This window comes from Quercus robur, chromosome 5 (assembly GCF_932294415.1).
Source record: "Quercus robur chromosome 5, dhQueRobu3.1, whole genome shotgun sequence".
Classification (NCBI taxonomy): domain Eukaryota; kingdom Viridiplantae; phylum Streptophyta; class Magnoliopsida; order Fagales; family Fagaceae; genus Quercus; species Quercus robur.
This window is the reverse complement of record NC_065538.1, coordinates 10,142,455-10,157,566: the sequence shown is the minus strand read 5'-3', so window position 1 is coordinate 10,157,566 and position 15,112 is coordinate 10,142,455. Positions and strand designations below refer to the sequence as shown.

Below are 15,112 nucleotides of genomic sequence, written 5' to 3'. Positions count from 1 at the left end.
CTTTTTTCGCAGGTCAGCCCCTTGGCCATGACTGGGAGAGCTGACTTGAGGTCGGAAGCCCCTAGAGCTGCCCGTGCCGTTGGCACTACAGGATGTAAGCCCTGGCACCAGTTTATATCAGAGCGACAACTGCAGGTCACCGGAGATGGGAAAAACTCGCGAATCTCTGCTTGCTAGAGAGTTGACTCATGCGCCACCCGTGCCAACGCGCAAGCCTTCCCACAGACGGCGCCAATTGTAGGGACACGATTCTCAAACGGCCCAACAATGACGTTGGGCTCGCACGTGAAGGATCCCTCACAATAAGATTTGTAGAGAGTGGGCTTGAAAAGCTAGCGTTTGGTCATAGGGCGTTGGTCCAAATCGGACTTTAGGGAAACTCAGATAAGAAAAGGCTTCAGCCTGAATATCCAAGCCCTACAGCTTTGTAACTTGAGGGATTGGACTCCTCGGATCATGTCCGAGGAGCACTAATGTCTTTCTCCGGTTACCCGGCGGTGGGTTTTTCGTGGTGGTGTACATATATTGTCCGGGCATTCTCATCCCTGGAGTTTTTCCCAGGAAGTGAGATGGGGATCCCTTTATGATTAGTTTATCTTCTCTTTTATACTAGCCTACGTTCGCTGTCCCTCGTCCACGTGTAGGGTCAACTTTTTTAGGACTGCTATTTGTCCCGTCAGTCTAATCCCAGAATTGTTGGGGATGGTTTGATAAAGCCTAAGAATCTGGTTCTGTTAGGTACAGAGTCTTATCTGGGGAGGGTAATGAGGGTAACTTACCTAAGATATTTTAGATCTTCTTACCAATTTTCCTTTACCTCTTTTTTACCCCTCTTCTTAAGGGAGCTTTGGGTCGGCCGAGGACTAAACCGTCCTCGGCTGCGTCTCTAGGCCATCTTTGGCCTTATATTTTTTTAAGCTTTGGGCCATAATTTTTTTTGGCTTGGGCCTGTGGACTCTCCATGAGCAAGTGGGCCTGGCCCATAAATTATTGGGCCCCACAAATTTCATTTCCAAATGCACCATGTTCTACAAACATATTTGATAAAAAGATATAACTTAGGCACAGTTGCGTAGATAATGTACCTTAGGTTTTCTAATTGAATTGAATCATCTTTCTTTCACCCAAGGAGATTCAGATCTCACCAAGGCCCAGCTGAGATTTTTCATGATATAATTGATATTTTCTTATTTGATATGCAAGATTTTCCATGATAAGTTCTATCTTTAAAAATTTCCCCCTTTTCATATATATATAAATATGTATATATATATATATTAATAATATCGATATAATCACTTGTGTTAAACATATATTTCAGAATTTTTTAATATATTTTATTTTAATTTTGTTTTCAAAAAAAATATAATTTTTTTATTTAACTAGGCTGATATATCTCAATATCTAGACGGAGAATTTTTTGACCAATATTTTAAGATAGTGAAATCTTGTGAGATTTAAAACCATGCCTATAACAAATTCAAATATGCTGAAAATGCCAAAAGAGCATATGTTTTCATATACGAATATGCTAAAAACGTTACTGCAACATTTGCATTTGAAGTATTAATAGTGAAAGAGTAACTTTACTCTTATCGAAAAAGAAAAGACGAAGGGTAACTTTAACATACAAAATTACAAACCCTTTCTATATTTAGATTAGAGATTAATTACCATTTATTGTCTGTTTGCAAAAAATATATATATAATAGGCTAATTTTCCTAATATTTTTCACCATATTTAAATTGACAAAAGTCTTACCGATTCTTATTAAAACTACATAAAAGAAAATAATAATTCTTATTAGAACCAACTGTGGGGTATAGAAATTTGATGAAGTGGTGTTGCCACGTGTCATACCTAAAGCCAAGGAGGCCAATGCCATTCCAAGGAGATCACACCCTCGGACAGTAAGGCCCCGTCAGTAGCACGTTACTAGAGGAGGTCCTACTATTGAGAAAGAGCTACAGAAAGGGAGTTAGCCTTAACATGACTGAAGGGATGGTGGCTGCCTCCACATTTAATGCATCTTACCAAACCTCTTGACTACATTTATGTGGAAAAGATCCCTGAACAGTGCTACCTTGGCTGCCGCAACTCACAAGGGGTTTGGAAAAGTGTTTGATGGGACAAGCACTCAAGTGGTGACCTAGATGATCAACAAATGAAGGGCCTAGATCATCCAGAGGGGGGCTATATAATGTGAGAGGCTCTCCAGGGAAAATGGACCGAAAATCTATAGAGAAAATACTGTAGCAAGAAGAACTAAAATTGTATCCAAGTTTAAGAATGATATACATAAGGACCACTCTCCTTGGATTTAGCCGAGGAAAGTTTTCTTAGCACAAAACTTGTTTTCCTTTACTTTCTTACTATCTTTGATTCACTATGTGTATTGTTTGATCCATTAAAACCTAACTTTTAAGCCCACTCTTTACAAATTTATTGTACTGGGCTCTTTGAGCCTTAATTCATTCATCTTTTGGGCTTAAGAGCTAAAGCTAGTCCTCACACCCACAATTGATATAATTTTTTTAACTACTAATAGTAACCTACTATCTCGACTTATTGATTTTAGCCGGATGGGCATGGTAGCTCACTAGCTCCCAAAAAACCTACCGTGAATCTCTTGCCTCTCGAAGCAAGGCTAAAATGGGTGAGCTCAATATATAAAGAGAAATATTTTGTCCATGATATTTTCCCAATATTTTTACAACAGATAATAAGTAAAAGGTTAAAAGCCCAAAATGATGGAGAAAAAACCCAAAAGGTAAAATGTGAAATTAACCCAATTAGAAATGGGCCACATGTCCACATTATGTTATTGGGTTTTAAAACTGAATTAATCATAAAAGGCTTAAGCCGAGCTAAAGAACCTGCAAAATTAAATGGGCTGAATGACCCTCAAGCAAGCTAGATTTTGTGATTTGTTAAAAATCAAGTTGGACTTTATGATCCACGAACATGGACTTTTAACTCTCTCTCTCTCTCTTTTTGGAAACAAGGACGCTGACTAAATGGTCCTTCTATACACAAAATGAGCTAATAAGGACAAAAGTCAAGCCCATTACAACTTTGGAAACCCAAATAAACCAATAGGTATGACCAAGTTCAAAGAAATATTAAAACTCATTCACTTTAGTGCTTCACAAAAGCTCAATGAACTGCTGGACACTTAATAAGGCCCAATCCGATAGACCATATCCATATGAGGCTTAATTTTGGATTGAGCAAAGATGAAAGAACTATCAAAATGAAATTGTCCAAGCAAAAACCAAAGTGTTTTCTAAAGATTGGTTAGCTAGTGACAAAGTTTAACTACAAAATTGATTATAATCTTATTTAATATCTTTTTATTGGAGGTGAATTTTGACAAATCCATCATTGGATTATATCTTCTTCTTATACCCTCCATGCTTGTAAAATTTTTAGAAAATTAAAGATTAATTGCTATATTATCAATAAATTGTTTAAATTGCAAGTTTTTGTAATTTAAAATTATGCATGGAATATAAGTTTATAGATCATATAGTAAATAATATTAGAGTGACACAAAATTTGACATGTATATTAAGAGCATAAAGAATATGCAATTCAACGATTAGATTTTCAAAATATGTAATAATGTTTATTTTATTTAGTAAAGTTATAGCCTAAGGTTACAACCAATTTTGCAGCTAAACTTTGTCCTTATCTAAGTACTTATCAAGTTATGAAACATCTTATTGGTGGGAAATATTTAATTTAGCAAGGCTACATGACAAACATTGTCATTAGTGGTGGGGCTTAATTAGATTAATTTCACAATGTCAAAAGTCTTACAAGTTGCAATTCAACCAGCACTTCCTCGTCTTTCTAACCAAAAAAAAAAAAAATTCAGAGAGGTCTAAGAAAAATAATAATTTGATTGATTTCATTCCTTGTCATCTATATAGATAGACAATATTACTATATTTAAATAATTTTTACGGCGCAAAGATAATTTTATTGGTGGAATCTTTTTAAGTTAGCAAGGTAAATGACACAACATGGTAATTTTAATAAGTGGTGACTGGTGGGGGTTAATTAGATTAATTTATTTCTTCGTTTTATGAGTAGATTAACATATTATTTATACTATTATTTAAGCAGCTTTTAAGCTACGGACTCTAAGCCTTGGATATCTCAAAATATTCTTTAAGTTGACTTCTTTAGAAATTTTAAATAATGGAGTTAAATAAGTAAAATTATTAATATTTTTTAAAAAATAGAAAGAAAACCGCATACAGAGATTTGTTGGCTACTTTTTGCTCATTTTTAAGCTTTCAGGGATTTTATAGCTGTAGACTAACACAATTCAGGGGTCATGTCAAGAACCAAATCCAATTTCACCCATTTAAGTTGATTTGAAACCAAGCAATGAAAAAATTATTCAAATATGGTTTTTAATGCACCAGCACCTCAACTTCTTAGTTCTTACATCTAATCAAACTAAATTTGACATCCTAGCACAAAAGAACATTTCAGAATCATACTAAGCAGGGTGTTATTGATACTTTGGTAGAAAAATGAGCAAAACATTATTGGAGTGAATTCCTATCTCTTTAGATTGTGTAAAAATTAAGCTCCACTTTTGTCTAGCCTATTTTTTAAGCCAATAAACAATTAGCAGTCCTAAATGAGAACTTGGTTGATTTGGGAAAATATTACACTACATGTATGGAGTTTTTTTTTTTTTTTTTGAGAAACTTATGTATGGAAATATTGGGTGTTCATAGTCTCTTTGTTTTGTATCTAATATGCTGAATAATAATTTACAATTTGATTTCCTCTTGGTGCAGTATGTCAGCAGCAGGGGAATTAAGGAAGCTACTAGTATTAATGTATTACTATATTTAAATAATTTTTACATGTTCTCAATAGTATATGATATAAAATAATTCAAAAACATAACTCAATGTCATTGGAAAATATAATACTTTATATATTAACTTAGCAAGGCCGCATGACACAACATGGTAATTTTAATTAGTGTTGGGGCTTAATTAGATTGATTTTACAGTCTTAAAAAGCTTTGTAATTCAACTGTCATGTGTTGGAATTTCCAACCAAAACATTTAAAATTCAATTCCTCTATTCTAATTATAACTATCAAATTATAATTTTTTTAAAGTATTGATTTATTTCTTGTTCTCTGATTTTTTTTTTTTTTTGAGTAGATAACCAATATTACTATATTAAATAAATTTCACAGTGCAAAGATAATTTTTATTGGTGGGATATTTTTAAGTTAGCAAGGACACATCACACGGCTTAATTAGATTGATTTCTTTCCTTATCCTCTAAGTAGATTAACAATATTACTCATTTAAATAATTTTCACAGCGCAAAAATTATTTTAAATGTTTTTTTTTTTGAGAAAAAATAATTTTAGATGTAATAGTTATACATAACATCATTACTCTTCTTTTTTTAATTTTTTAGAGACAAACACCGTTATTAATATAATATAAAAAATTGCTTTAGAGTAAGTATTATACTTTATAATTACTGTGGAATTGGAATATACAATGCCCCTCAATATTAATTATTTTTTTATCAATAGGTAAAAACAGTAATTGACTCTTGAGCATTCCCATCAAAACTTTTAAAAATTTTAGCATTTAGCATATCAACCTAGCTAGACATGCATGTCATGTCATTAGTTTTTTAGTGTGGATGGATGATGTCCCATCTCACACACTTGCTGCTTATCAGGTAGATTTGCCTATTGCTGAATAAAATAACTAATTTCTTTCTCAAAAAAAAAAAAAAAGTCACTTTATCAATTTTAACAACTCATTTTACAATACACCCAACATCGAATGTTCTATTTTCTTATTATTTCGTTTAAAATAATATAAACTACTCATTAAAATAATAAAAAACAACTACACAACCACCTTTTCCACCACAAGCATTAACATAATAATATATATATATATATTTATAAGATTAGAGCTATATATATATATATAGCTTAATTGCTATTTTTTATTTTTATTTTTATTTTTTTTTATTTTTTTTAAGTTTAGCATGTTTGTTGTAACTTGCTTTTTACAAACTTGATGTTAAAATTTAGCATTTATAGCATTTAGCATTCTTAATGAGAATGCTCTTAGTGTAGGCAAGACTCAAACTCAAATCTCTTATTCCAAGATAAACAAATTTATCTATTGATTTAAGTGAAACCCACGTCTCACCAAATTTATAATTAACTAATAAAATAAAATATATCAAATTGAATTCAAATATAGATAATTTAATACAAACCCTGAGGCTAGAGCCCAACAAATTAATATGTTGATAATTTAATACAAACCCTAAGCCCAACAACATCAAATGGTACAAAGGAAATATAGACTATTTCGGAGTAACCCAAGGAGATTGAGGGTGAGTTTGGTTCAGCTTTTTGAAGTTGGGCTTTTTGAAAAAGTTGAGTTTTCAAAAGTGCATAATGAAAAAATATTTTTTCAAAAAGCTGCGTGTTTGGTAAAAACTGTAAAAAAGTGTTTTTTGAAAAAGCTGAGTATTTGGCTAGCACTTATAAAAGTAGCAGTTTGAGGGGTAAATTACCAAAAAGGACAATGTATATATAAGGGAGTTTATTTCATACTTAAATCAATATTGTGAAATTATTTTTTTTCACCAATATTAGCTAATAATAACCTACCACTTAAGATTTATTGTGAAAGTGTTGTGATAATTTATACTGATTTTAATTTGAACGTACAATTACAATTATTTTTTTCTCTTTCTAAACAAATTATTTTTTCTCACCAATATTAACTAATAATAACCTACCACTTAAAATTTATTGTGAAAGTATTGTGAAAATATTGTGACAGTATTTCTTAATTTTAATTTCTTATTTTTTATTTTATATTTCCCTTATTTTATTTTATTTTATTTTTTATCCATATTTCCTTCTTTTTTTTCTTTCTTTTTTTTCCCTCTTTTTTTCTCCTCCACACACGTACCCTTAATTTTTTTTTCTTTATTTCCTTCTTTCATCTTTTTCCCTACCACTTCCTCCACACACGTGCCCTTACTTTTTTTTCTTTATTTCCTTCTTTTGTCTTTTTCCTTACCACTTCACACTCCAGAACTATCCACTTCTTTGCATTTTTTTTTTATTTTTTATTTTTTTTTACAGTTCAATAGCTACAAGGATCAAGGAAGAGAGAAGATGATGATGAAGTGTAGAGGCCTTTTTTGTGTATGGTGTGTTGGGTTGGGTTGCCTCCTGCGGTAATGGGCCCTAATGTTTTTGAGTAAGGGAGTTAGGGCCGGTCCAATTGTGATCCAACTTGGGTTGGTTTGTACACAAACTTATGTCTCGTCTACCAGGAGTAAGCTTACGGCAAGCAGAACTGTTTCAGATGAGTTACGACAGACAGATATAATAATAATAACCAAAACAGAATATTCTGACTACTTAAATAAATGGCTATGTAATCTCTACTTATAAAGTACGATTACAATTATGATAATGTCATTGCACAGAGGAAAAGTAAAGGGGAAAGAAAATAACATAAACTAATCCAGAAGGGGCATAAATCAAGTTTTTTAATTTAGTCTGCCGAAGCAAGGCCAAAGAGGGGAGAATGCCTCTTCTCAATGCAAATAATCTCCTAGGAAAAAGATCCTACGGTGGGGATTAATGGCTTTGAGGGAGTCGGACCTGAATGGTTATTGCCCAAAAAAAAGGAGTCCTTGTTTACATTTTGGAAGAGAGCAAGATTTAAAGAGGAAGAGAGGGAAACCGATCTACCGGTGCATGCCTACTGTATTACCTCTACTTCTTCCTTAATTTTCTCTATTTTCTTCTTTGTTTTCTTTCTTCTCTTTTTTTTCTCTTCTTTTTACTCTATTTTTCTTTCTACTCCGTAAATGCTCTGTTTTCGATCCTTTTTTCAGGGCACGGCAAGGGCCCTTTTATAGTGCCTGCCGTGACCAATGTTTTACCGTTTTGCCCCTTAACCGCCTTTGTCTGGTTTGGGCGTACTTGCCGACCAACAAGTCTGTGTGACATTCACCCTTGCCAGAAAAAGGCAAGTTTGTTTCGTTCCTCAGTCTACCGTAACACTTCTTTCCTGCCACGGTATAAATGCTCTCTCTTTCTACTCTCAAGGCATGCACCCAACGGTTCCTCCTCAAACTTGCCTCTTTTGGGTGGTCTATCATCCTAGCAAGACATACCTCCCAAAAGGGCTTGAGCAGGAGCCGTAAAATAGATCTTTTCCCCTCTCTCCACCACCAAACCATACCCCCTTTACCTCTTACCTCTGGTCCATGGCCCCACCACGTCCTATATTGGCTGGGTACAGGCTGGTGGTGCCTGGGCCTTGCGCGTGCTTCCCTTTCAGATATGTCCAAGAGTCTGCCTGCTGCTCATGCGTCTGTCGTGATCTTGAGGCTCTCCGTCTGTGTTTTCTGACCTTTCATGTGGGCTTTTTTTTTGTTTCCCGCTCCATTCAGGAGCTGGGCTTTGTATGATAATGGGCCTTACATTTCTTTGGCCCACTCTTGATTTTCCTGCAACATTGAACTGTTATTCCTGCCGTAATAACTTAATCCTGCTATACCTCTTTTTGGGCCAGCCATTTATCCCTTTTCTCGGTGGCCTGTCATGGGCACTGTTTTGCTTTTACTCATGGGCTCCTATGTCCCTTTGGGCATCCACGACCCGATTGCTTTCTTTGGGCTTCCTCGGCCCGTTTGCTAATTCCACACTCTCATGGGCTTTTTACTAACTTCATTGGGCTTCCCCGGCCCAATAACCTTATTCTTATCTTTGGGGTTCATGGGCCTACCATAAACCCCTTACTTTCTTAGTTTGCATTGCCTTGGGCCTGCGATGGCCCTTTCTCACTTTTCTACCTCATACACTGCCCATGGGATGCTATTTCTTTCTTTCCTGGCTTCTTTGAGTCCGCTTGCCTCTTCAAGACCCATGTGTTTATTTGTTGGGCCTGTGATCCATTATTCCTACCGCTTGGGCCTAATGGGTTTTTGCTATCTATTTTGTCAATTCTTTGTTGCCCTCATTATTGCGCTTTTTTTCTATCTGCTTGGGCTTCCACAAATGGCCCTCAACATTTAGCCCCCTGAACATATGAAACGTTCCTGCGATTCATATGTGAATGAAAAGGCGTTTCTGCCCTTCTCTCATCTTTTTTCTTCTTCTCTTTTTCGCGGGTCCTTTTTTTTTTTTAAGCTGTGGACCCCTTCTTATACATATATATATTTTCCTTCCTACTGCGAACAGGGTTGTCTCTTCGAATTTCCCAGTTTGGCAGTTATTTTCGAAACAGAGCCGTCGCTTCATTAATTTCATCCCATTCTGATGGCTGACCCGTCACCTTCTTTCGTGCTGTTATTAATGACCTGGGTATTTAAAGAAGAATCCTTCTGCACTTTAATCATAAACTCTTTCTTTTCCCAGAACACACACTCTCCGTCTCTTACTCTCCTTCTTCTTTTCAAGCACCCATACCCATTTTCTCCAACTAAGCCTCCTCACCATGTCGCCGGTGAAAAACCAAGGCTCTTCCCGCTGTAAAGGAAGGCGATTGCTTCCAATTCTCCCACCGTTCCTGATGTGGGCGAGGAGATGGAACGTTCTGATTCGGAGCGATCTGCTGAGGAAGAGACGCAGCGCGACCTCGACAGCGAATGCGCTCCTTTAATCGACCCGTGGTACGAAGTCAATCCTCACTTCCCAAAAATCCCTGGTGACTATGTACTGCCGCCGCTAGGTCATGTATTGATTGCCCTTGTCCGGCGAAACCCCGACGTCTCTTAGGCTCCTTTAGCATCTTCAATCACTGATCTGTCCATTCGCCAAGGTACCTCGCTTCCCGTACCCCTTCATTTTGAATTTGGGTCCGGCACAGCCTCTTGTTGGAAGGAATGGGTTGACAGTGAGCTTTCCGACACGGGCTTTATGGGTTTGTTGCAACGAGCCGGCGTCTTGAAGGCTATAGTTTCATCTCGTTGCTTGTCGAATTTTCGGGACCTCTATAACCTCCGTCATTTGGTCCAGCGATGGTGCACCACCACCCACACCTTCTTTTTTTCGTGCGGCGAACTCACCATGACCCTTGAAGATGTGACTAACCAGTTGCTCTTGCCCATTCTTGGCGATGTCGATCCTGCCGCCCTAGAGCTTTCTCTGGAGGAAGAGGCCATTGAGGCTGAACTGAGAAAAAGGATGGCCAGAAATGCCAAGTTGTCCTACTGGGTGAGTTCTTCCTCTAAGTTTTCTGTTACTGCCTGCCATGTGGCTTTTATTGCATTTTGGCTTTGCAAGTTTGTTTTTGGGTCTCACCCCCACTACGCCATAAAGCCTTTATACTTTCGTTTGGCTATCAAAATATCTGCTGGGGTGAGCCTGCCGCTGGCCCCTATGTTCCTGGGGCACTTGTATGTTCAATTGGATATTCTCCGTAGTGATGTGAGTCAGGCTGGGTCCTGCCACATTGTTACCTCTTCCTTCCACTGTACCATACTTCAGCAGCTATTGTTTGAGCGTTGTGCTCAGTACTTGACAAAGTGTAGACCCGCTCGGTTTGCCAAAGAGAAGTACCAGACATGTCCGAGAGTGATTACCGATTTTTGTGGCAGGTTTGAATCCGATTTTCTGCTTGCTTTTCGTTGGTCTAGTTTGAAGCCGATTGGCTATTCTGTGGTTGAATCTTTTGATGAGGGCGTCGGTTTCTCTTGGAGAGCTTATAGAAATTTGGGTGCAGATTACACTTGTGCGGATTCTGCCATAGGTTTGTTTGTTGACACCATTGGGACCACTTCCCCATTAGTTAGCTTTGATGAAACTGGGATTACCTATCTTGCTGCTACCAATGCCAGATGGTTGCCTTACCTAGCCGATGAAGGCATTAGGTTTGTTCATTATCCTGCCAATCGGGTGAGAAGGCAGTTTGGGTTGGATTAAGACATCACCGATGACATTTCTTTCCTCATGGAATCTCCTACGTTAGTCCGTCCTTTCCTGTGGCACACTGCCTTTGAGTTTTGGAGGAAGCGTTTCAATGCCGTTACAGTTCCCGGTTCACTAAGGGAGGGTGTCTGTACTTTTCCCATGCACGGTTACTGGCACGCAGTGATGGCTACATTTGTGGCTGAGTTAGCGGGGAGTCGTGGCTTCTCCCGTATTCCTCCTGAAGGGCTAGGTATGGTTGTCTCAGTTAACCCTCGTCTGCTGCTTCCTTCTAAGTCTATTTTGGCGTATGCTAGAAAACAAAGCCGGTCAGCCATCTTTGAATGGGACGCAGAGAAGAAAGGATGGTTTTGGCACACTGGTGACTATCCTCCTGGTTGGGAGAAAAAAGTTAAAGTAATCAACATCTCCGTACCGAGCAAGAAAGCGCCTGCCAAACCCAAGTCCGATGGCAAAACCAAGCCTGCCACACCACTACCTCCTGCAGGTGCTCCTTTGGCTAGCAGGACTCGTGGTAGCAAAAGGAAAACTACTCCTCACCCTGTATCTGCCGCTGAACGGAGGGTAAGTTATTTCTCCCATTTTTCTTCTTTGACAAAACTTCTTAATTTTCTTGCGGCTAACTCGCTAACTTCTTCTGCCTCTTTCCTTTTAGTCCAAGCATAAGGAAGACTCATCAGTTACCCGCCCCATTTTGCTTGATGAGCCTGAATATGAGGTGAGTCCCTTTTTCTTCACTTCTCTCATCTCTTTTTTTTCGCACGCCTCTGTCACGGGTCTTTTGTTTTTTTTACTTAACAAATTTTTTTTTTAGGAGGAGCCTGAGCCTTTATCCATATATTGCCCCATTGCCGAGGAGATTTCCGCCTCTATGGGTGTACCCATGGAAGGGTTTTTTGATGGGGTCGATGCAGTATTCACAACGCCTGCTCCTTTTACTACTGCTCACAAGGCTCCTGCCAAAACTCCCACCCCTTCTGCTGAGCCAGTACCTAGAGAGGGTACTCATGTCGAAGGAGTTGGTGAGACTACACCTTTACCTGCCGAGAGACCCACTCCTTCAGAGGGAGTCATTCCTCCTGCCGCCGTTCAAACTAAGGTCACTTCTCTCGTTTTGCCGCTTGTGATTTCGACTAGTGACCCTTTTGCAGCTATCTCCCAGGCTGCAAAGGGAGGTGCCTCACTTGTTGTTACTCCTTCCTCCATTCCCGATTCCGCTACCCGTGGTCCTGATACGGACTTATCCTCAAAAGGATCTGATGACATTCTCAAGGATCCTGATGATGCGCTCGTCCTGAAAAAGAGAATTTTCGATTCCGATGAAGAGGGGAGTGCTTCGCCCGAGCCTGACTTCATTGGTATGTGTCTTCCTTCCCTTTTTTTTTTTTTTTTTTTTTTTTTTTTTTTTTTTGTTGTTGTTGTTGTTGTTGTATTTGCGTTTCATTTGCACACTTATCTCCCCGCTTGCAAAGACTTCTGAGGGGCCAGAAATTGCAACAGGCGTGGGAATGACTGCTCCTGCCACACCCGTAGCGCCTATTCCTGTCGCACCTTCAGTACCCGTTTCAGCCATACCTACTACTCCTGCTTCTGTTGTGCCTACAGTACTTATTTCTGCTACACCCGCAGCCCCCATTCCTGGTAACTTTGGCAAATTTCCTTTTCTTCCTATCTCATCTTCTTTTTCTGCAAGTCTTCTCTTTCCGTGCCATGGTTTTTTTTTTTTATTTTTTTTTATTTTGCCTTGCGTTTCCTTTTTTGATAGGTCCACTTCCTACTATCCCTTCTCAGTTTGAGGCGAGTAGTAGTTCTGCTGCCGTCTCGGATGATGCTGTAGCCTTCCTTGGCCGCTTTGACTAGCCGGAGGTTAACGACCTTGGTCCGGCAGACTTCTGGGCTTCCGATCCTCCTTATGTAGACTTTTATGGCTTCCAAGTCCCTGAGGACTGCGTCTCTCACTTAGTGATGATCTACAGTCGTCACGGTAATTTTATGCAGGAGTTTCGCCTTGGTCGTTCTGCTAGGGAGCATTTCTTGCAAATGCTGGGTGTGTGCTGAACGACATTGAGCATAACTTTATTGACTTTGTTTCTGTCGAGAGGATCCTGTAGTGGAGGGCCGTGATTCAAGAGCTCATCAGTGTGGGTTTCACCGTGGAGTTTATTCTTCATCATCTATGTGAGGTTCCCCAAGCCTTTTTCATGAGGAGAGTTCAGCCAGTTGTTGATGCGATAGACGCTCGTATCGAGCTTTTGAAGAAAGAGGTGGCGGATTTGGAGGGTCGCCGTGAGCGTCTTCTTTCCAGCGTTAGTGGGCCTAGTCGCTTTGGAGATCAGAGTCTTATTTTTGGACTTCATTGATGATGGCGCGGTTTCCTTTCCTTTTCTCTGTTTCTCTGTTTCTCTGTTTTTGTTATGTCACACAGAACACTTATATGTTTCCTTCCGTAGTTACTTGGCTTGTGTTTGCCACAGTTTGGGTTTGTAATAATGCTACATTTTGCTACTTTTTCTTTATTATTGCTATGACATGATGCTAATACTTCGTACTTTTTCATTACATACTCATGAAAGCACGTTACAATTTCTTCTGTGACATAGTCACTTGGAGGAATAAAAAAAAAAAGAAAAAGTGAAGGAAACATAAACAAAAAAACTAAAGAAAGGGACAACCTCGTAACTTTCTTCTCTAAGCAAAATAACACTTCAACCATTTTCCATTGATAGGATCCATCAAGTCCCTGCCATCCATTTGGGTTAGGCGATAATACCCACTTTGATGCACTTCCCTTATCACAAGGGGTCCCTCTCATTTTGGTACGAACTTGGATGGTCTTGCTAGACCTCGCCTGACATAGTCTGCCACTTTTAACACTAGTTGTCCTTCCGTAAACACTCTTTCCTTGGTCATCCTGCCGTAGGTTTCAGTCATCTTTTGCCTGTATCTTCGACTTCGTTCCTGGGCTTCTTCCCTCCTTTCATCCAGCTCTTCCAGGTCCTCGAACCTTTCTACCGCGAAGACTTCTCCCTCTTTTTCTTTTTCTCGCATCTGCATGACCCTTAGGGACGGTGTCATTATTTCTGCCGGACTCATTACTTCAGTTCCATAGACTAAGGAAAAGGGTGAAAAGCCTATGGCTGACTTTGGTAAATTTCTGTAAGCTCAGAGAGCATCTGGCAGGTGCATCGCCCATCCTCCCGTATACTCTTGGCTCATTTTGCTGATGATTTTTATGAGAGTTTTGTTTGTTGCTTTTGCCTGCCCATTCCCTTGAGGGTAATAAGGTGATGACCTGTGGTGCTTGACTTGGTAGAACTCTAGCATTCTCCTTACATCACTGTTGACAAATGGTGTGCCGTTATCACTAATGATCCTGTGGGGCACCCCAAACCTCACAATTATATTTTCTTTGATGAAGTTTGCCACTGCTCCCCCTGTGGCCTTGCGGAGTGGCACTGCTTTTGTCCACTTAGTAAAATATTCTGTAGCCACTAATATCCATATGTATCCACGTGATGGTGCGTTGACTGGCCCTACCAAATCTAGCCCCCAAGTGTGAAAGGGCCATGGGATGACCATGCTGTGCAAGCCTTGTGGATGGGTATGAATCAAGTTGGCTTGTACCTGACAACTGTGGCACTTTTTACAAATTCTGCCACATCTTTCTTCATGGTTGGCCAGTAGTAACCCATCTGCAGCAGGCATCTGTAAAGTTTTTTCTTCCCCTGATGTTCACCACATTCCCCTGAATGTACTTATTTTATCATTTCTTTAGCCTCTTTAAGGCCCAAACACCTCAAAGGGTTTCCATCATATCCTTTTTTGAAAAGGACTGTGTTATGCAAGAAGTAACGTGTTGCCAACCTCTTAAGCTTGTACCTTTCACTGTGCCTTTGTGGCAGGACTCCTTCTGTTAGGTACTGCATGAAATGGCTTCTCCAATCCTCGCTGATGAACACAGCGTAACTTTCCTCCCTGTCTGCCGCAAGCTGGCAGGTCCCACACTGGGTTTGGACTTGATTTGCGTCTTTACCCATGCTTGGCCAATAGAAGCCTGCCCTCTGGAGTCTGCGGTAAAGACTGACTTCCCCGCAAGACCCACAAGTCTTGTTATGTATTTCTTTCAATTTTCT

General features: G+C 39.1%; 1 protein-coding gene across 1 annotated transcript; it reads left to right on the top strand.

Annotated features, from left to right (window-relative positions):
- The first annotated feature begins 11,144 nt into the window (after positions 1-11,144).
- Positions 11,145-12,839, top strand: LOC126727775 (uncharacterized). Its single transcript, XM_050433692.1, has 5 exons — positions 11,145-11,543; positions 11,635-11,697; positions 11,794-12,337; positions 12,480-12,620; positions 12,745-12,839. Exons 1-5 carry the CDS (start codon positions 11,145-11,147, stop codon positions 12,837-12,839), a joined length of 1,242 nt encoding a protein of 413 aa, XP_050289649.1.
- The last annotated feature ends 2,273 nt before the right edge of the window (positions 12,840-15,112 follow it).